At 43.1% G+C, this 23,220-nt stretch overlaps 1 protein-coding gene across 1 annotated transcript; it reads right to left on the bottom strand.

Moving 5' to 3' along the window:
* Positions 1-8,379: 8,379 nt before the first annotated feature.
* LOC110976194 (WD40 repeat-containing protein SMU1) lies at positions 8,380-23,196 on the bottom strand. Its single transcript, XM_022229279.2, has 11 exons — positions 23,047-23,196; positions 21,842-22,052; positions 20,991-21,143; positions 20,158-20,397; positions 19,292-19,432; positions 17,947-18,042; positions 17,200-17,327; positions 15,361-15,487; positions 12,547-12,714; positions 10,544-10,696; positions 8,380-9,567 (listed from the first exon to the last, which is right to left on the bottom strand). The coding sequence occupies exons 1-11, from the start codon at positions 23,070-23,072 to the stop codon at positions 9,469-9,471; spliced, it is 1,542 nt and encodes a 513-aa protein (XP_022084971.1). The 5' UTR covers positions 23,073-23,196; the 3' UTR covers positions 8,380-9,468.
* Between the last annotated feature and the right edge of the window lie 24 nt (positions 23,197-23,220).

Raw genomic sequence — 23,220 nt, 5'->3', positions numbered from 1 at the left:
CAGAAGCGAAATAACGTTGATTATTGTAAACTGAACACAATTTCTACATGTGATTATGGATTTCGTGGCTACTTTTGTCCCACTAAATGAACAATTCAGCAACAATAAGTCGGTAGAGTTCAGTGATGACAAATGAATGACAACTTGTCTTCCAGTGCAAGGGCGTCCATGTTGAAGAGGGTGAGGAAAGAAAACAAAATACTGTGCTATAACAGCTTACGCGGGTTTCATGTCATTTCTTATATGAAACCAGATCCTACGACTGCAAATCTTTGTACTTAAACTCAATCTACGGTACTGACAGGTGGTTCAAGTTTTCCAAGTATTTCATGCATGAACAGACATTCGGGCAATTCTCAAAGACAGGAACATTATGTGAAAGGAAATCTACGGCAGGGTTTCCAAACCACAACTCGATGTGTGTGGGAGTTGATTAGTCTTGGCACTCACTTGGAAGCAGCTAAAAGGGGGAGGGGAGTTCAAGACCGTGGAAAACGAGCAACCTGAAGTCTTGGCTCTGACACGAGGCTGAAGTCATTATTCAGACCACAACGTGGAAGCCTTGAATCAAATGGTAGACCTCAGTGCAGATTTCTCGGGAGGATGTAGTGACCAAGTGCAATGATTCTTTGACGAGAGTGACCAGCACCAACTTGCGGTTTGATGTTGTGAAACTGCCAGGGAGTTGGATTATCGGCATGAAAGAGGTGGAACATGATTTAAAGCAGCATATTACCACAAATTCCTCCAACTTGGATCCCAATTGTAACATAACCCTTGCGACGGAATGAGTGATCAGAACCTCAACAAAAGATGGAGGGCACGAAAATGACAGTTAAGAACAAAACTCAGCCTGCTGCAGTTTGCCGAGGGTGGCCTTATTCAGGACTAACCTGGGGACTTGGCATACTGGGGTCTTGGTCCGACAACTTACATTAATGTGCAAAAAAATTGTCAACTCACGGCATTTTCCGTAACCTTGTCCCAAGATGTCGGCAATCACTCACCCAATGTTCATAAGTGACAGTCCCCGAACACCGAGGAAAAGTCGGCTCAAAAGGTTCAACAGACTGCTGATGTCGTCTGGAAAGGTCAAAACTACGGTCCATCAGGCGAACCAAGGTGTCGGCATGGTTTTCATTAAGCCGTGGTGCGGCAATCCGTGTGGTTTATCATGAATGTTCATGTTTCAAGCCGGGACTTTCGTCACACCGAGAAACATGGCCCTCCAGGATGGGTAGGCTTCACACACAAAACTTGGCTGCATATTAACACCATTTGGGAGGGAGGGGATTACAACAAAACCTGACTGTTGAAAACCAATGGTATACTCCGTGGTTCTTCCTTTTGTGATTTGCACAAACGCCACTCTAATTAATTCTGGTCATTTTTTGCCATTAGCAGGAAACATCAGCGTTGACAATAATAATGACGACGACGACGACAGCAGCAGTAGCAACAACGACAACAGCAACCAACAAATAAAAACTGGTGTTTGGACCCACACCACTTTTTTGCTCATTAATTCGCACTTTCACATAAGCACCGACTTTCCCGTTTAGACAGTACAGTTTCAGTGGACAGTCTACTTTTTATCAACCATGTGCATTTATTAAAAGTCAAGGGAAACCTTTAGAAAATTATCATATTAGTACACTGTTTTAGAGCAATTAACGGATATCCAATTGTATAAGCCGCTCGTATACCACAGATTACAATATCCTGTCAATACTATTTATTTTGATGACTCCAGTTATCTCCAAGAACAGCTTTCTTTAGCAGACACACGTCACCGACGGAGTCTTTAGCGCCTCCTTCGGCCCAATACCTACTTAAATTATTTCCGAGCAAAAAACAACATGCCTCTTCCAACTCTTTTGCAAAACGCCTGCGGAGACAAGAGATGCTTCGCCTACATGGCAACTGTGGCATCTCCTCTTTGCCAAATTGGACAAATCCTCTTCCCACCCACACACGTACACACGCTATCGCTTCTCAGCGTATGCTCCATTCAGACTCTAGCCACACGCGCTGACTTGCAAAACGTCAACGTGCCTGTCACCGGGACCCAACACGTCATTCCCAATGCAACCCCCGCGCGAAACGGTGCGCCGGTTTTGGAAAGGAGCCTAACTCGGCCCATAAATATGCCAGAAATGAGCAGCTCTCGACGATCACTTGCATTTCCTGCAAAGATTTTCATGTCTTGCAGAGTCATCCAGCGCTCTGGGTTCAACGGTGTTAGAGTCGGAACAAATGCAGCATGAACTGAAAGTATACCAAAGCTGTAGAAAACGTTGATGACTGAGTGTACCCTGGATGCGGGCATAATCAGGAGTAAATCTTAGAAACCGGGTGGGAGAGGCCGACGTGCCTTTCTTGATCTAACCTATGATCCTAGTACTTTCAGTCATTAAGCTTGTACCAAAGTCAGCATTCTGGAACGGCACTTTCCGCAGACATAAATATGGGAACCGAGCGAGTTAAGTGGGGGGAAATCATGGATGGGGAAGGGGTCATCTCGGCTTCTCTTAAATCTGCACTCCGGGTAATCCGTGCATGTCGGGAAGTGGAACGCTTCCATTAGATTTGGGATTTTTCTCAGGCGCACGAGGGAAAAGAAATAATGAGGATTTTTACTCCAGTTCCCTGTCCAATATGTGGCTACTTTCCCCGTCTGCGATAAAGGACAACGTAGCACAGATTTCATATAGATATGTTCAAATGCGCGGTACGATGAAGACATTAAACGTAGTCAAGCCAACGGCATACAACGATGCCTCAGGCAGCTGCCAAACGACCCACAATCCACCCACATCTGTAGAGAGGAGACAATAAGAAGCAGTTTCAGTTTTAGATGTGGGAGGAAAACTCCAGAGAAGAAATTTCTGGGTAAAACCCAGGGAATCGGACTAACATCCCAATCCACATGCGGACCGAGCCGGTAAACGAACCCGGGCCGCAGAGGCAAAAGGCAGGGAAAGAGCTATTTCGCCGACCCGATTCCCCAGTTTACACTCCTCATATTAGTTTCGTTTTACATGTGTTAAAGAACTTTCATTTACCCTCTCTTTTTTGTCTCTCCAAAAACCCCTCTTTGAATATTTTTCAATATTTTTCCTTTGAATAAGTTCCGTGCACTGAAAGTGCTGTATTTTGTTTACTTTTTCGTTTTCGAGATTCTGTCCTCATAAATTCACATTTTGACAGTTTCCATGAACATACCCTCCAAAGGTGAAAGAGTGAAAATTTACTGTCAATCAGAAAACAGTCCCGAAAAGAGTGAAACCAATCCAGAGGAGCCATGCATTATAAGAAAAAACTCCTTTTTTTTGAGTTGTCACTTCATTATACGGCTCCTTCAAAGAGTGGAAAGTCTACTTTCTTGGGGAGTGATTTCACTCTTGATAGCGTAGTTTTCACTCTTTTGAAGTGGTTTCATAAGGGACCCACTCTTTGTGTAACTAGATGTATTCTCTACAATTCCGCTGCTGGAAGTGAGGAAAACATGAGCCACTGTAAAAAAAAAATCATTGTCGACTATATTAGGGGAAAATATTAAAACAGTGAACAAAATGGCATTTTAGAACTGCGTCATTAATATTGGATATATTTCTTCAACATTTCAACTTTGAGAAGGTATAAGTAAATGCCCAACTATTAACGTTCAAATGAAACAAATATTGTCCCTAATGCAAATTCATAATATTGTTAGTTCACGTCTTCTATGATCATATGTCACCATGGGTGGGGCACTATAGGTAAGGGATATCCCACCCACACACATCCTTTGGCAAAGGAAGGTAGATCGGTCCCAACTTACGTGTCCACAGTCCCCAGAGCATTCCTGATTTCACCCTCGGTGGCGGCGAGATCAGAAGAAAATATGCAACGCCATCACTACTGTTCACTAAATACCTGAAGCCCACGGCCCCATATGACAGGGTGTGGTCACGTGACAAGAGTGGGCAACAGCATCTACGACAAGTCCTCGTGGCACATTCCGCCAAATAATTAAGTACAAAGCAAGTATACACAGATGCTGATGCATGGTTAAACCTCGGGAACTTATGCGTTAGGGTGAAAAATGGCAACCTTGCTTGTATCAAAATTACACAAGCAAGAGTCAAAATGGAAATTATTATGCTCAATATCGAGCAAATATTGCAGAATTGCTGTACCCAGCAAAAACTTACGATTCTCTTTTTTAGAGTGTACGCCAATAGGTCATCAATTTTGACTGAGTCATTGGCAGTATACAGTGGTACGTTTCATAAATAAATCTAAACCACACTTTGAAAAAGTTAATTTTTAACACAAACCTTCAGCAGAGAACAAAATATCCAAGCTGTAAGCACACTACAAAATGGCTTTAATGAATCTATGACTCTTTGTGCGCACATTTTTACGTACAATCGTAACCCAGGTTGGGCACCAGTCTTCACTTCACCATGCATGAAGTAGTAGCCTACCTACATCCACACGTTCCTTTCATGTCTATTTTCCACTGCATTTCAAATCGCCTTTACTTGTAAATTCGACACAAGATCCTAAACACTTTAAATCCTGTGAGCCCTGCATGCAGCAGGTCTGTAAAGGAACACAATATCCAGCTGGTAATGAAGCGTTCTTTACTCAAATACGTTGAGGAGTCAAATTCTATTTTGTATTTAAGCGGGACGGAACGGTCACGCGGTCAACCGGATGTACCATTTTAGACGAGAGGATGTTGGTAAACGCCCATCGTCTTGTTTACACGTACTAGGCCCAGTAGGCTTATGGCTGGAAGAGCCGATAAAATGCTCTCAGGTTAATGTAAAACGGAGCTCAACCATTCAGTGTGAAACTGTGAGGTAAGACTTTTAAAAAAACAAGTGCAAGTACCATCTCCAGCGTTTGTCGCACCGCATAAAGGGTAATGCTACTGTCCCATAATTCTTATTGTAAGTAGGAACAGTCGATGCAGGCTTCGGCCAACTGAACGCGGCTTGAGACTAAGGCCGTGTCTGAAACGGGCTTCCAGAGCTACGGCTAGGGCTATTGTCTGCGCGTCTCCACACATTTCCAATGGGGGAGCAAAGACCTAGACCTAGCTCTAGACAAGAGACTCGGATGCGGCTTAATTACGCAAAACTCTATGGGTAGCGCCTGCAACCGTTGTCACAGATTCGTGTTTGTATCAGGGGACACTATTCGGGGATTTGATGTCAAAGTTAATACAGAAGCCTTGATCTTCCTTGCCGCTGAGATAAATTATGTGGGAAACGCAGAATTCCTTGATAAAATAACACAACTATCACAGCATTCTGCGTTTCCGAGCTACATGCATTTGATCAAGAAATTCCGCTGTTCCTGGTTATTTTTATCAAGGAATTAAGCGTTTCCGCGGCACGTTTTTTGAAATTTCCAGTTTCTTAGCAACCGTCGGTCCAATGCTTCTGTGGAAGGAGAATATCTATGACAGGCTTGGCGTGTCAAAACCAATAGAACAACAAGGATACCAAAAAGGGGCTGATCGGAACGTCTTGAAACCTAACTTTTAAGGTTTGGCGGTCTGGGTGATCACCAGAACAGTGAAATAAATTTTTCAAAAATTGCATGGTAATCGATAATCTGGGAGTTGAGTCGCGCCAGGCTTTTTCCCTAGCATGTGGAGAAAATAACAAACGAGCTTCAGGTGAACCTGGTTCCGATCAAAGCGTGTGGGAAACACCCAAGCGATGGGAAACTCCCGCGCTGTTTGATATTACATGTACAGTTTTATCAACCGGAAGCGTCGATTGCGATTGCGGCAGAAACCAGACGAGGTTTCCGGACCGGAAAATTCACGCCAGCCTGAGAAATAAAAGTCAGGTGTGAAGTGAGTGTTTCAGACAATTTGACTTTGTGAACTTTAACCCAAATGTCTCACATATAGCTTTTAGAGTTTAGTTAATTCCCACTCCATACTGTGCAATTTTAAGAAATTACTAAAAATCTTCCACGTGGAGACAAATTTCGGAAAAAAATCCCATAGGCCCCCTATCCCAAATGGGCTGAACTTCAGTCACAATCGTTAACACTGTGTTAATACCGACGAAACTCCAACGAAATTATTCATTTCCAAGGAAGGATTTCACGGACTTACGCCTACCAACCAACTTGAACTCCGGCGCCGCTAACGGGCAAGTTATCAAGCAGCCAAGTAAAAGCAAGCTGCAGGTCAGCCTGTTGTCAACAACAGACTAATCGGATCTGACACCATAACTGCGGGTTGCACCAAAGATCGTATAGCGCTGCGTAGCGGCGCAAAATGGGGAACTTCACCATGAATACGCGTAAAACGTTATCACATGGGCGCCATTCTGGTTGGACTACGCCTGCGCAGTGCCGTTTAATGCGCAGGCGCAGGCGCCGCAACAAGCACACGCACACACGTACACATTAACGTTCACACTCGAGAGGCGCCCATGGTGATAACACCTTTATGGTCGAATTACCCATCTAGCGCCGCTACGCGGCGCTATATAATCTTTGGTTTGCACCGCACTCACACACACAATCTTCAGCTTGACGCGCGCGTGCTTTTTCCAAATTGCGGAACCCTATTGGTTGAAAAGCCCTGTGACACGCGCGTACCACCTGTCCACGAGCGTTGTGCCACCGCATTAAAGGCTAAAAGTAGTATTTCGAACGCAAGAAAAATGATTTTGAGAACCCACAATTCCGAATGTTTAACACGATTTGGATCATACAAAAGGAGTTTTAGGGTAGGCCTACGGATAATTATATTTCGAGGGCACGAATTGCTTTCGAGCCCACAAAATGAAGAAGTACAATTATTTTTTTGCGATGACTTTGTTTTCATTATATGTCCCTTTTAGGGGCTCCGCGCATTAACACATGAACCAACAATTATTTTAACAATCAACCGACAAACCAAAGACCGACCAACAAATACCGACGACTCGAAAAAACGTCTAGTCACGTTGGTAACATACGACTCGACCCACATGTTGCCCAAGCGAAACGGCGTCAGGAGGATGGGGTGGGTATTGGGTCACTGCTCCTTTCGGTTAAATGAATCTAGTATATCTGAGCGCCTTTTTTCTCAATTCCCCAGTTCAGATACATACTTTTTACACCCTGCACGATTACCGGCTGCAGTGTTTCGATAAAGATCGAGAGAAGTTTCCAAGGGCCCACTGGGGTATCACATCTGTCAGATTCATTTCAAGTTCAGTTTGCTGCGACCGGCTATCCGCCGCACGTAGATATTACCAATATCCGTTAAGTGGCTGGCAGGTTTGAAGCCCGACGGACAGCCGCCCGTTAGACAAACATTGACTCTGAAGTCACCATGAAGAGGAGTGTTACGTTGGGATTCTTTGCCGAGTTTTGGTTTAACTGATGGGTCAAAAACGCCGTACTCGTCTACCTCCTTAGTAGTTTATTTATGTATATCACCCACATGACGGTTTGCACTAAATATGCCAGTTTGTTTAGCAAAGTTTTCCTAAGGGAAAATCGTTTTCACAGCGAGCGTATGGCTGGATCAAGAAAACACAGAAATACATGGAATCGGAATAAAGAGTACAAGTTAATAAAAACAAGATGAAACTCTTGAGAAGTTGTCACTTCCTTTAACACCTACACAAAAGTGAAAATTTCCTCCTCGGAAGTGCACAATCAAAATCTCATACGTGAGAAGGTTTGTCAACGCGAGGGCGTACACTCCCAGCCGCCACGCTTTGCCAAGCGCACAAGTGGGCCGGGCGAGTCCTACCGAATCGTCCCATGCCAACCTGCACGCGCACCCGGCATCACGTCGACCGTGTTGGGGCGTTTTCCGGACGAGCGCCTAATGCGTGTCTTCCTGTAGCATCTGACCGACCTCACCGGGACTGATTAGGGCAATTTCCGGGACAAGCTCTCGACCGGGCCGCCATTTGATGTTCGTCACTCCCCGGAGAGACCAGTATTGGATGACTATCAATGACTGTCGATGTGCTCCACATCACTTCATTTGCGTGCCACATTTTTGCCTCTTAATACAGAGCTTTAAAATCACGTCTTGTGGTTAGATCCACAAAGTTGGGAAAATTAATCTTCAGCTACTTAAATTTGTCCACTTCCCGTATTTTGCATTTCAATTATCTTTACACTGATAACGTTTCCAAGCCACTGGTATCTCACACAAAACTTCAAAAAATAAAAAATTAACACCAATATTCGAACATAATGTAACTGTCGTTTAAAAACCACACTTTTTAAATTAACTTATGTAAATAGACTTCGCTGAAAGCAATAAAACAGGTCTTTGTGTCAGGTGAGCGGTGCATATATTTCCAAGACATTAAAATGTAAAAAAAAATGCAACAAAAGATTTCACCAGGAATATGAATTGTTACCAAATTTATTTTCAACCTGAAGAGCATTACAGTAGTCATCCTAATTTGGATATTCTAATAATCAGCGAAACAGATCTGGAAAATGTTCCTACAAAACAGAATTTTGTTTACAGTGTGATAAGTCATATGTATTAATACTAGATTACTTATGCCACAGACCGCAGCCGGTCCTGGGACGGGTTAAAAAACTTTGCTTTGCAAACGGGCTTCTTGTTACGCAGCTCTTGTTACAAGGTTTTAAGGACCTTCCACATCAGTGTTGGTTCAAATGGTAGACATTTGGTATGTATTTGTAAATAGGCGCCCTTTGTGTTCTATATCATATTTCATATTTAAAAAAAGCCCACATCATTGTCAACGAAGGATTTACCAGAATTAAAAGTAAGAGATTGTCTGGAAAATCCTAAAAGGGGAGAAATTCTGACAAATCTCACCCCTGCAATAGTGCTGTAGCTGGGTCCATCACAGGCCCATTAGAAATCATGTAAGAAGATTGACTGTGAGCCAACAGGGGGTGTTCGACAGCTTGGATGGAAATTGACAACATAAGCCATGCAGGTGCATGGCAGTATGTGCAATGCAATTCGTATCATTTTACAGACAGCCTGATCTATACGCTTACTTCAAGAGTCTGGGCCTTACTTTCGATCACAACCTTTTAAGAACTTGGACGCTAAAATACCAAAGGAAATATTCAGCTCTAATGTATCCTTTCTGGAAATCCTGAATCTCAGCAACCTCCGTCATCACCCCCTGACTCGCCAGTATATCTTATATTATTCATTGTCTGCTTCAATCCAAAACTGCAAGGCTTTCGGCAACAGAGTTGAAGGATAGATATCAGAGGTGATACCAAATTAAGACGAAACAAAAAAATGCCTGAATAAAGCCAAGGACCAGCAGGAACCATACCGGCCACATTTCACTGTAAAGTCAATGTGAGTTATTTAATTTTCTGTAAATGCATTTCAAATGTTGATGAGGATATCACTTCATGAGCAACAATACTCAACTCTACTCTGTCAGACTCCACTACAGTGCCTTTCCCTGTATCTGTGCTGTGCCCGTGAGTGTCCTCTCAAGGCTTCCATAGTTTCAGCAGTCCATCCTCACTGTAGGTCGCCAGCAGGTTTTGGTGGGGGTGATGCACTATTCCAATGACGTCCTTTTCGTGTACCTAAGCAGGCAAGAGAGCAAATGAAGGTTAAACATTTACAACCTGGCATTTAGTTGCTTAGTTTGGGAGGAGGTTGGTGAATGGATATCTTTCATCCCGAGATGCCAGCTGATTGATATGCTCAACTGGACAACGCTACGTTCAAACTCAGCTGGTTTCAAAACTTGATGTGAATAATGGCTGAGTATTACATATAAATTCTGGAATTCCAGAAAGAGAAAAATGATATGAATGGGTGTAGCGTGCAAAAACATGCACTGATATTGGAGAACCATTTTCATGTACGTGCCATGTATTGTGCGTTTATGATAACTGTCACAAACCAGTCAGTCTTGTTTAAGTTTGTAGAACTGATGAACCATATTCCCTGTATGTGTCAATACAGAAGGTGTCAAACAACTTCTGAAAAACCTTTCAAATTTGGTAAAGCGCTGCAAAAGTAACCATGGAGGATCAGAAATGTCAAATAACGCAAGTGATTGTTTTCCAACAGATTGGGCATTTTCTGTTCCAGTATTCCAACAACGCTCCAGTCAACATGATACTTTGAAAGTCACATCTCCACGGTTGAATTTTCAGTCTGTCTTGTTTCTGTTGTAAGCTAATGTATTTAAGTTAACCTAAACATCCTCAATCCTTCAAAATCCTCTGGGCACTTTTGGAAGATTTTGGAGGATTGAGGGCTGTACGGCAAAATTGCATAATGACAGGAATTGCTGGAGGATTTGGAAGGACTGAGGCAGTGGTCACCCCTCCAAGAAGTATATTCAAGAAATGTCAGAGGATTTTGGAGGATTGAGGATGTATGCAATTTGTTGGTTGGTGCCTTTGGAGGATGTTGAAGGACTGGGGGTGTCTTCCAGGCAAAAGGGCCTTGCGGTTAGGGTTAATGCAGGCCCAAACATGCAACAGGCACAAAATGGACCCAAGACGTGATAACGGAAGACGGCATCCAATGTGACTGGATAACACTCACGTTCAGGGTTCTCTCCAGTTTGCCCGTGGTGGTTGAGAAGCAGTACAACACCAGATCCTCACCCACACAGTAGATCCATTCCCCCCGGGGTGACAGGGAACAGCAGACAAAGTCACCACCCTCACGCTTACCAGAGCTGAAACTTCTCACAATCTGACAAGAGGGGAAAAAAAGGGAACAGTAGTTGCGAGTATTCAGAAACGCCGTCAACGTAAGGTCAGCAATTCTTTTTTGAGCAATATGAAATGCATAAATCACCAATTTCTCAACACGGACAAGCTAATTGTTATTCATTGTCATTCTTTTCTATGTAGAAATCAAGTGACACAGTTGCCAGCCTCTATTTTAGCTTCTGTATTTGCAACAGACCTTCATTCAACTTAAAAACACCAATAATGCCTTCATGATTAGAAAAAGAACTGTTAGAAAACAAGTCCTGATATGTCCATCAACTGTATCTTACAACATGCCGATGATTTCAGAAAAGATTGTGTGGGAAAAAGACATGTAAACTTTTTATTATCTGATTGTTTTAACAACTGACTTGAGGCTTGCACCCAGCAATGATTTGTTCCCTCTGCTCAGGGTTTCTGTGTGGGAGGCTCAGTGGAGAATTTTTTTTTGTAGGTCAAAATACTGCAAGCTAGTATCATTATCCGGTGTTTTCAGGCACTCCGCGCTGCTATGCGGGCCACCTGCCAGTAGGCGTTCAGATCGTTGCCAGCATTTCCTGCTGCCTAATTGATGTTGGCAAGCAAGCTGGGTCATTGCCACAGGTGTACCCACTCACAGGGTTCTGTTGGTTCCCCCCCCCCACATCATCCTCAAGCTGAGCTGGCGAATATGACCGCCGACCATAACCTTGAACCTCGGGTGTTTATCAACTTGTATCAAGACATAACTTGACGTCTCCTGGTCGTAGAGTGGGTGCTGCTCGCATTTGCAAGCAGAAATGCTTTAAATGTTTGAGTTTTGGAACATGGTTTCGGACGTTTTAGTCAGTGAGGGAACAAATGCTATTTCTACTAATACCTTGATTTCTTATAACTCTCTGATACTGCGAAGCAATTTCTCAGACTACAAAGTATGACTAGTGACATCAATCGAAGATCTTGTTAAATCTAAAGATCAATATTCCTTAAAAGACCATATGCTCTTTAACCACTTCCTGCCGGGGAGCCCGGTACCAGAGACCTTGGCTGTATACGCATGACCAGGGTGTCCGAAATGCTCAGCATTTTTGGGGAAAAAGTTTACTTGCTGTCAGTCAGCTGCTGGGACTTGCCAATCAAGGTTCATTTGCTGTCCGCAGAGTGCTGGCAGTAGCGGAGGTAGTCCGTCATTGTTTTGAAATAGTACCACTGTTTGCCGCTGCCAGCGCCTGCGGATTATCGGTGAGGACAAAAGTGCTCCAGCACTACAGCGATGAGTGGTAAAAACCGTCGGGGGCTGGTGGAACCTGGCCGCAATAGTACAGACAACACAGCCGTCCAGCAACGCACTGGGCCAACACAGAGGAAATTACGCACAATACGCATAACACCGCACAATGGGGCTCTTTACGGGGCTGCAGGTGTGGCTGCAATACTCACACATCAGTTGAGGTTGCCTGTCAGATAAGACTCGCCACAAGACAGTCATTTGTGTGGGTGTACGCGTCCAGTAAATGAAGATATGAATTTTTGAAGAATTTTGAAAAACGGAAAAAAAAGAATAAGCTCCAGACAGCGTGTCCTCCATGCCGCTATCTCCACCCGGCAGAAAGTGATTAAACATTCAATACCAATTTCTCGTGTTAACAGCCTGTAGTGTGGCATGCTTTAAATGCAGCACGTTTTACAACAGGTAAATCACTTGAATGTCTCACTGCATCTGAACAACAAGGTTAATGTTTGCTATACAGCGGCTTTCAATACCAAGGACAAAGAGAAAAAAAACATACATTCTGAAAGGAATCTGGTGACAAGAATTCTTCAAAATATAAATGATTTTGGAAAATTTACCTGTCCCTGCATGTTCATGATAACCACTGTGTTGCTGCGGTTACACACAATGAACTGCTCTGTGTTTTTAGGGTAAGGGATGACACTGTTAACGGTTATGTCTGTGCCCGAACTCCCTCCGAGAGACTTGAAGGTGCTCATGCATTCTGTGGTTTTTATGTTCCACACCTGCCCGACAAGAACAAAGACACAAAGAAAATAACTTTACAACTGGTTAAATTGAAAAAGCTAAAGAACAACCGTTACTGACCTTGAAGTACAGACCTTGATAAGATACATTAGTTTTGACTGTTATTCGCCTCAAGAGACTGACCAAGAAATTCTCTGAGCACATAGGAAATCCTTTAAAAAAGAGTAGATTTCTCATTTAAATTGTTTGAAAGCTAGAACAGACATTACAGGTGTATGCAAAGAAATATTTCAACTGTTGTGACCAGAAATGACAAGCTTATAAATCAAGCACTACAAGTACAGTTTGAGACCTCACCAACTCCAGATGCAACTGACCTTTTGACCCTAACCCCGTAGGCTGCATTTAAAATCATACTGAAATTGGAGGATCTGGGACTATTAGGGCTATGGCTGGGAGGCCTGACTGACCTGTAGTTAGATCTTTATCTTTATTATGTGCACCAAACGTATTGCGGTCTGGGGTTCATGTGGTTTACGAGGCTGTAATTTGAAAGCCTCTTCCTGTATGAGCAATAATTCAGGCTTCCTTTGAATGTGGTTATACGGTGACCGACACCAGTTTATATTTCTTGCTGTGCTATGCACCTGTGATTTTGTCTGCCAGAAGATTAACAAATCCATCAAAGGGAAACTCCACCCCAAGTCCTGCCATTAGTACGTTAAATGTTTAGGTTTTACAATGCCGTTTTGTGCTGTAATTTTACTTTGCACATCTAATGTGGGTAAAATAACCTTCCTTTGAATATTTTCTATATAGTGCGCACATGTTTTCACGAGGTTGTCCAACATCTGGGGTATTATGACATAGTGTCTACACCCTCACACGCTTCACACAATCACCTGCTCGGTCCACTCAAGTGAACACAGCTTGGGTCCCTGACTTGCACCCTTGCTATTATACCTAAAATCAAAGAACCACCAATTGTGACTCGACTTCTGCACATGCATGCGTGATGCCTGGAAAAGGTTTCCGGAAAGTGCAAAAATGATAATTTGTCAGGCATTTTGATGCTCCAATAAGCCACACCCTGGAAAGGATCTGAGGTTTTTGTAATTCCAGATCCAAAAAACGCCCAGAGATTTGTAAGAAATGACTTCACAACATTGGGCATGCCAAATTCGACTTAAAATCGTTCACGCCGAGCAAGGCATTCATAGTCTGTGAAGACCACTTTGAGCGAGACTGCTTCAAAGAAAACTGGCAGGCGGAACTCCTGAGTTATAAACCTGGAGTGAAGAAGCTGAAACCTGACGCAGTGCCGACATTTTTTTCTTTCAGAAAAAAATACAGCGTCGTTGTGAAGGATTTTTTTCAAAGGCCTTTCCAACGTTTTATAGTATTTTTTGGACACAGTAAGCGCGTGAAAAAGTGAGTGTGCACTGTGAGCGATCAGCTAATGCACATGTTTAGGCTGGTACCACTCCGTGCCACAACAATAATGCATAATGCCACAGCAGTGGTCTGGATACACGACCGCTATATTACATTGTATATTCTGCTTGTAAAAAAAATTCCGGATTTTAAACAATACGGCTGCGCTCGCGAGCATGTAAAAAGAGAAGGTTTTGCTTTATTATCTAATTCATCCGCAGGGGGGGCACAAGTAAAATTAAGATTTATATTCTTGATGACAGTTGAAAGAAATCTTCGACCCAGAATTCCTCTTCAAGAAATCTTTCTATCAATTTATGCGCATGTCTCTGCATATTGCCACACACCACATAGCAGCTAAATTGCTAACAGCCTGTGCAGACGATGACTCACAGCTAGCTGTACCACACAGGACAATGTGTCTGCTGCCATCGCTTGACCAAAAGCCAAGATGAGATACCTTTTTCCAAAAGCCTATTACACACGGACACAACACGCCAGAGCTCTGTCTTGACATGTGTATATAACTTCCCACATATTTCGGAGTAAGTTGTTTGACAATCACAACACACAGGAATGCATTGTATGCCTGTGTACAAATAAAGGCCCCTTTTTTAAATTGAAAAACGGGGAAGTAAGTTACTCAGGTGAACTGGAATTGAGGATCGGAGGTAAAAACTTCTGGTTTGAGTACCAAAGGAATGAAACGCATAGAAAGTCGGTTCACTGTCAACACAGTGTTGGGAAAAAAGTGTTTGACTTTGTTTTTTTTTATTTTCAGTCGATACCCACTGTGAAATTCTCAACAGATGTAAAGCAATTTTTTTAGCAAAAAAGAGAATTGTATTTTAAAAAAATGGAGCGCCGGATACTCTGAATATTGACACAAAAAATCGTGAATCACTTCATCAGAATGTAACGGTGTAAGGCGACAAATGAAATCCAACTTTCTACAGGTTGAAAGCGAGAAGGACACCAGAACAGTGACATACTGTGTAAACAGGCCAGACAAATGAAATGGTAACCCTATCCACTCTGAGTTGAAGTGCACCCTCACTGTCAAAGGAGAGACAGACGGGGGGTAGTTCTTCGACTGAACTCGTGCGTACACCCAGCCCGGCGTACATGCATAAATTGGTTGAGCATATCAAATGCACCCCACGCAAAATGCACATCAACCTGAAAGTTTGACCACTGAGTTCCCACCAAAGGAGCCTTGATTCCTCCTTGGAGCGGATGATGTGTATTACCTTGACGGTGCCATCAGATGAGGCACTGATGATAATATGGCCGTCAGGGGTGAACACAGCTTCGTTGACAAAGGAAGTATGACCCCGGAACTCTTTCAGTGTTTTGCCCGATTTCAGGCCGTGTATTCTGAAAATCCAAAATTGGAAAGTGACCATCAAATATAGACAGGGCAAGTCAAGCAGTCATAAAATATAGAGAAAACACTATGACCGATTTTTGAAAGAGGGGCAAAATGGGTCTACATGTATATACATTAAAGGACTTTGTGATTTGGGGCACACTTAGTTTCAACAGGAGGAACACCTTTCTTAATGTAATACACACAAGAAATTAAAAATAAAAAGTTAAAAATAAACTGGGGGCGTGTAATTATGTGCATATTGTCCAATGAGAAATATAAAACATTGTTTTAAAAAACACAAGAGAGTGAATCCTTGTTTTAAAGCCCAAAACGATCCCCGTTGAAAGGTTTTTATACGAAGAACCTTAAAACTCGCAACTGTAAGCATTAATTCATATTACAATGGAATCAAATAAACCAGATAGAAAAACCAATAAGCTTCTGGCGAGTTAAATTCGAATAAAATCTAGAACAGTGAAACACGGCTATACTGAACATTTGGCTGTACCGAACATTATCCTTGGCTCCCAATATTTTGTGCACAAAACCTATCGAACACTATGCAGTTGCTGTTTGAAATTCCTGAACGTCAACTTGATAAAACGGTCAGTTTTTTTATGCTGGAAAGTGACAAGTGGCCATTATTTCCCCAAGGATTAGAAGGGAAAGCCACTAGTTGTTGAAGGGTTAATTGAGAAACTGTGTACATTGGTCCAAACTTGTTCAAAGATGTCTTCTAGTAACGACCAGGGTGACACGGTTAATCTGCCAACGGTATTGAATGGACACTGGTTTTCCGACTCCACGTGATCGGGTGCGGAAGAAAACCGCACGCGCACTGTGGCATTGCACTAACATTAGTCTAAAGAGGGCGCCGCTGATACACAAGCCACCGAGATTTGCCACAGCATGCATTAGAGATCGATCCTGAGCGGTAGCTTCACGATTTTTAGGATAAACTTGAAATCAATTTTGAAACTTAACATTTAATAAAAAACAAAAATAATTAACAGATACCTTTTCAGAAACCTTATTGTGAATGCAACGGCAAGACATCACGAAAACAGTGAACCATAGTATCACAAGAGGGTGCACTTCAGTTAGACAAGACAAAACAAGAGAGGGCACTATTAAACATGGCAACGAAACGTTTGGCAGTAGATTTCGCTATACCGAGCGACTGCTGTACCGAACATTTAGCACGGACCCCGTCGTTATAGTGGCGTTCTACTGTACACCAAGTTCTTTAAATCCATGTGAACATAACAATTTGAAATCTCCTTACTAAAGACACTGTTCCAACACCTTGTTTGGGGCAAGCTTTTGCTTAGTTACACCAGTGGATAGGACACAAATGGCACAAAGGAACCAGTCCATGCCAGAGATGGAGGTCGCTACGCAAAAGCTTGCCCCGAGTCATGAGGTATAGAAACAGTGTCTTTAGTCTGAGGAATTGAAATTGTTATATTTGTGTGCAATCAGATAACTCAGTGTACCCGATTTTATTCAAATTTAACTCGCAAAAGAATTATTAGGTGCTTACTTAGTGGTTATAAAGATGAACAAAGAAACTGAATGGAGTGGGATTAGAACCTGTCACATCTGGATATTACACTGATTCTCATCGCAGCTCAGTTAACATTGCAACGTCTGTTAACTTTGCTTCAAGAAAGTCCGGGGAAAATTATCAAGGGTGGTCAGAAACCCTGACACCCACCTGAGTGTTTGGTCGAAAGATGCACTGAGCACCTGACTGCCATCCTTGGAGAACTTGACGGAGGTGACACCTTTGCCGTGCGCCATCTCAAAACGCCTCAGGCACTGGCCAGTGGTGATCTTCCATACCTTCACAGAAGGAAATCCAAACATACTCAGAAAGGCTACTTCATTCAGTGGTACCACAGAGCTATAAAACCAACACAGACATTTAACAACATTTATAAATAAAATCCGCCGTCTCTCCTAATAACCAATGGAAAACCTGCTAGCTGTAGGACTGGCAAATTAGGGAAAAATGATGAAATTGTAAGCTTTACAAAATTACTGCAGTGATTTATAATTCTTAAAAACATATATTGAATGTTAAGAAAAAAATCAGAATAATGTAAGTCTCTCAAACAGGCGTTGCTGTCAGAAAGGTTGGACAACTTTTGTCTGTTTCATACTGTGCAACCCGTAACTTACACGCCTGTCCACTTACAGCATTATACTAGCATGATCCATGGCACAGTTAGATATTCTCATGAAAAGCAATAGGCGGATAGAGTTCATGTGTGTGACAAGAGATGTGCATGTTGCATTGCTGTCAGATCCACAACAGTGCCCCAAATGAGGTCAATCTGCGCAATGTAGGGCCGTGCACGTTGACCGTTGGACCTCACCAGTGCAATCTCCTCTAAAGATTTCATGTATGTCTTCAAGTTCAAACAAACTGTGCCAGACCAAACTAAGACTTCAAGCATACCTTGATCTTTCCGTCTTGGCCCCCTGTTGCCAACATTTCACTGTCTCGGCTGAAGCACATGCACAGCACGGCGTCATCCATCAACATGAAGCTGTCCTGTTAAAATGCACAAAAAGGGAGTCTTGCGGCGGTTAAACAGAAACCAGAACCATTGACAAACTCAGAAATTGAAAAGACTAAAACTTATGGTGGATCTGTCTGGCTTTCCTGAAAGGATATCTTTCAGGTAGCAAGACCTTATGAGCACCAGGCTGGACCAAGAGAGGGCACAATTTTTCTAGCAACGCAGGCTCCTTTGGTCAGAACTGCACTTCACTTGTTTACACACAACTATGAAATACACACGTTACAGTCGTGTTGCTGCTAGCAAAATGAACACTCCCCACCAACATGGCTCTTTTCAACCGACGAGGGGGTGCTTCTGCTCAAGGCGGATACATCTGGAACGAATCAACACTTAGTAATCTCAAAATATTTTGCTCTTCTAGAACTAACTAATGGGACTCCATCCATGTATAACTTACAGTAACCCTTCACATAAATTGTACATACAATTTTGGCAGGTTTTGGACATCGTTTCACGTTAAAAATAAAACTCTTTTTTTCATTTTACTGACACTGTTGGTTTATGGCAATGCACAATTACCAGTAATCAGAGACTTCATTTGCTTACACAGGGAAACTGAGGACTGGGACGATTCTTAGAACTTTTTCACAACGTCCGTGTACTTGTACATTACAAATTTACTTTATCCTTAACATGGGGCTAGCCATGCTGAATGAGCGAGTACTGTATTCCAACAGTGCATGCCCAAATCAAAGTGCCTCCCAGGACACTTGGACGCATGAATGAGGTCTGCCTTCTCAGTGCAGCCCCATGTGGACTCGCACGAGTGCTAAGCTCTAGAATGACCTTGCTTTTTGAACTATCAAACTGGGTCATCACCCAGAAATAATCAGTGAAATGTTTCAGTACTTGTATCTGTTATTAACTTGTCAGTTTCTTATTATAGTATTTTTATTAATTTAGCCTGCTGTTTAAAAAGCTTTGATTTCCACGCAAAAGCAGTTCTAACTCACAGTGATGTCAATTTTAAATGAATAAGGGTGTTTATTAATTTAGTGTGAATTTAGAGCAGTGCAGCCTAAAAGCCTCGAACACAGCCGTCAATTATATATTTTAAATTTGCTAAAACTAATGCACTGCTAGGCAAAATAAATTTTTCGCTACACAAATTGCAGAGCGGAGTTGGTAACCAAAATTCTGGAATGAAATCACTCAGTGTCCCTAACTTGTAACGTGATATAAGATACTACATGACATATATCTAGAGTAATATCATACCTGTGCTTGGTATTTGAGATCCTTACGGATTTTGCCTGTGGTGAAGTTCCAGACTTCGATGAAGCCATCCACGCTGCCGGTCGTGAGGTACTGACCATCGGGGGAAAAGGCTGCACACTCAACGTGGGACTTCTGCCCAAACTGTCAAAGAGAAACCGAGCCACGTGTAATGGTAAACAGAATGACAGGGGATCTTAACCCGAAACCTTCCCTGTCCGTCACAACTCAATGATGACGTTGCACAACGTTGCCTGTTTTTGGTGGACACAGTGAGTGCCGAGCCCAGAAAAAATATCTCCAAATGGGATTCCATGCACAACGCACTTGTAGAGTTTCTGTAACGTAAGTTGATAATCACAGCCATATTTGAGGTTTCAGCAGTGATGACGTACGGACAATGCAGGCATGTAATTTGCTTTTGAAGAAGTAGAAAAGAAATGTTCATGCAAATACCTTCTCAAAGCGGCCAGCCATCATTTGTGCACTGAGTCTTTAATTGTGAATAGGAGTATTACCAGGAATATTTCGAAGGGAAATTCAGGCAAGTACAACGTAAACAGAACCCTATCCTCCATAAAATTCCACTCATGGGACAAAGGAAACCAGGCAGTCAAGAAAGAAAGTATAGTGACATTTCATTAATCCTAACTCCCCTGACAATTCTATCTGGAACCTTCCTGAATCCTCCAAATGTTTTCACAGTACAAGACATGAACACCACATTATCAAACTTGAAAGAGGCAAGGAAAATCCCATGTCAAACAATAGAGGTTAGGCCCTTCAATCCTGCAAGTTTTGCCAAGACAGGTCTCCAGAAGTACTCAGGTGGCTTCGTGACAGTTTTAGAGTGAACATGCTGTACTGACCTTGATGGTCTTGCTGAGCTGGGTGGGGTACTTCTCCTCTTCCTCGTCCCTCACGGCTGCCTTCCCCCGGAACAGATCGATGGTCACGCCCGGCGGGAGGAGCCCCTGGTGCTGCTGCCACTTGAGGGCCTGGCCCAGGAGGGCCAAGAGACGGGAAGGCGGGACCACGCTGACCTCGCCAGACAGAGCCTGGGCGATGGCCGCCCGCCGCCGCTCCTTGCTGCTGCCGTCTGGGTAGGCCTGAGGGTTGAAGGGGGAGGGATGTGAGGGGACACATATTTGTTCAAATAGTTCACACGGTATTCGGTAAGTCACTGACATTTGACAATAAAAGCTGCAGTGGTCTGCTGTCGGGAGAAGCCATTACGACAGTGGCATTCTGAACTTGGGGTGGCGGTCCTAGCAAGTTGTAAACACCCCGTTGGTCAAAGAGAGTTTTATGCTGTGTCCGACAGTAACCTGCACCTAAGGTGAGATGCCACAACAGTTAAGGTGTTTCTGAAATGACGCTTCCACAATTCTGACATTAGTCACAAGTATCAAAATGACCATGTGACCTTTGAAAGAGAAAAGATTTGGCGGCGATTTTCAGATGCCAGCTCAACATTAGAGAGAAAGTTTATACACCAGCCAAGATCAGGTAACTGGCAAAAATGTCATTGGATATGCACTGCTTGCTATGAGTCCCAAGATAAATTTTAACGAAAATGTTGGGCAATTAGTATCTTTTGCCAAGCAGCGTCTTGAAATGAGAGGGGACGTACATGTTTTGACGCTACTTACAAAACGTTGGGTGTCCAATAAATGTTTCCTGCTTCCAAAAAGTTACGTACCTCGCGGGGATCAAAGTAGGATCGTGCCAGCAGATTCTCCAGATGCATGTAGCGATCAGGTTGTTGCTGCTTCAGCATGATCATGGGGTCTGTCTGGCGTAGGAGGGAGCGGGCTGCTCCTAGCTCTCTCAGCTCAATCAACTCCAAGACAATCTGATGGGTGGATAAAGTCACTCAAATGAGTGCTGTGACCCATGAGCTGCACCAGTTCGTATTCATCATCAGTGCCTCTGTGCAGTACGGTTACTTCCCCTATGCTTGCTCATGCAAACATTTAATTTGACACGCCAATAACTTCTTGCTATTTACTCCGGCCTGACCAAAGTAACTGATCTGCCGAGCCGGTTACATGGCAACTAAGTTTTTGTGAATTTGGATCCAGCTTCCAGTGTAAAGTGAGGCCAAGTCCCATGAAATCAAAGGCTTATTGACAGGGGAGACTGATGGGGGAATCCCCCCTCCCAAAAAAGAAACAAAATATGTGTTTTTGAGACAAATGAGAGTAAGACAATTTTTTTAAATATATTTCATTTCTCTTCCATCAAAAAGCCTGTAAAAAGCCCCTTCCAAATTTTTGGGTCCCCCAGAAAAAAGTTCCCCCTTGTGAATGGATTGAGTATATTAAGCTAATGCTGCTTTGGTTTGCATTAGAAAACTGAGCCCTTTTACTTTGATGTAACGCTCAGTTTGGCATCTACATGTAGTTGAAACTGGGCCCGGTGGAGATAAAAACTGTTGGGGGCTTCTACTGATGTACACAGATCAGATTCTTTGAATGGCCTTTGGCTCAAAAATGGCTCGACCGATCTTGCGTTCTAAACTGTTAGGTTAGGTCACCCGATGCCCTCTACCTGTTCGTAGAGGTCGATCAGCATCTTGTCGGCCAGCTTGAGGGACTGGATGGCTTGCAGCACCGTGTCCCAGTGCCCATTGTTGATGTCCGACACAAACTGGTCGATGCTGTCCACCGTGTTCAGTGAAACTGTGGACTCCTCTTGGAGCGTCGCCAGGGCGCGATGGAGGTTGTTCTCTTTGAGGTACTGCTGGATGAGGCGGATCACGCTGGAAACAGGAATGAAACAAGCAACAAAACCTGAAAATGTGACTGACATAAATGGAAAACTTGATCAAAAATTTAGGTTTCCTCACAGACAATTTGCAGTGCGCCCTCATGAGGTTGTTTCTGTCACTTGTACTCAGTGACACTAAAAACACAAGGGTGCTTGTGTATACCACGGAGGAACAGCGAATTCAAAAGTCACATGTAAGATGTGAGCAATGCGTCGATAAGCTGTCACTACACAAAATGGCGACCGATGAAAAAAAAGCCAATGGCGCCCTCTTTTGCCATGACTCTTTACGTTTTTTATTATTTTTTTCTATTTTACTGGAAATTGGAACGTTCCAAGTTTTTACAGCCTGTAAACTGAAAAATCAGGACAATTCCAATTAAATTGGAACGGTTGGCAGGTCTGGTAAATGCATGGACTGCCAGTCCTGTGCGTATAAGCGGGATTTTGAAAAGTATGGTCAAACAATGGGAGAAATGATGGATGGCAGCACGTTCAGTACGCATTACGCGAAAACGCACTTTCACTGCCTGTATTCGTTGACATGTACTCCCAAAATACGTTCACGTTTTTGCTCTTCAGTACTGCTAGCCTAGGCCTTTTTCTTCTTTTAAATGTTGCAACCACATTCAACTTTTGTCATGATTGTTTTGAATGCCCAGGCTATGCATATGCTGTGCCTATGGGCCAGATTAAGTAAAAATAGAGGATTTTTTTTACAACCAAAAAATGGCTTCACAGAATTTTATGACTGGAATTCTTCAGCAGTGTAAATTTGCCCAAGTTTTGAGTTTAGTCGGGCGCCGACGAAAAACCCCTGTAGTTTTGAATGGCCCGGGGCAGATCTAGCGGTCTACATGGTCAGTGGTACGGTATGCTGTCGCTCAATGACTTTATTTAAACATAAACTGGACAGATTTACATTGCCCTTTTCTCAAATATAAACCTCAGAAGCGGTAGACAACATTCACAGAAAAGACACTTACTCCGCAGATTCTATTTCAAGCGACATCTCAGCAAATCTACACGACACACAACATGCAAGACTCGACTAGGTACGGTGTTGGTAATCACGCGTCGGAGGCTTTTTGCGCTTGGGGCCGGGGTCTAGTTTTCGCAAACAGCGCCCTCAAGTGATGCAGGTAAATGCAGCAGAAGCA

The sequence above is a fragment of the Acanthaster planci genome, linkage group LG02 (genome assembly GCF_054643075.1).
Source record: "Acanthaster planci isolate LZ-2023a linkage group LG02, COTS_SCS, whole genome shotgun sequence".
Classification (NCBI taxonomy): Eukaryota; Metazoa; Echinodermata; class Asteroidea; order Valvatida; family Acanthasteridae; genus Acanthaster; species Acanthaster planci.
The sequence above is the reverse complement of the archived record's forward strand: the minus strand, read 5'-3'. Positions and strand labels throughout refer to the sequence as shown.

Bases quoted from the DNA above. Each gene is read 5' to 3' on its own strand.
- LOC110976194 (XM_022229279.2), bottom strand. From the start codon at position 23,072: ATGTCGCTTGAAATAGAATCTGCGGA. The intron at 22,053-23,046 runs GTAAGTGTCTTT...TCCTGTTTCCAG, and splicing joins CTTGAAATAGAATCTGCGGA to CGTGATCCGCCTCATCCAGC. The intron at 19,433-20,157 runs GTCAGTACAGCA...TCTCTTTGACAG, and splicing joins AGCTCAGCAAGACCATCAAG to TTTGGGCAGAAGTCCCACGT.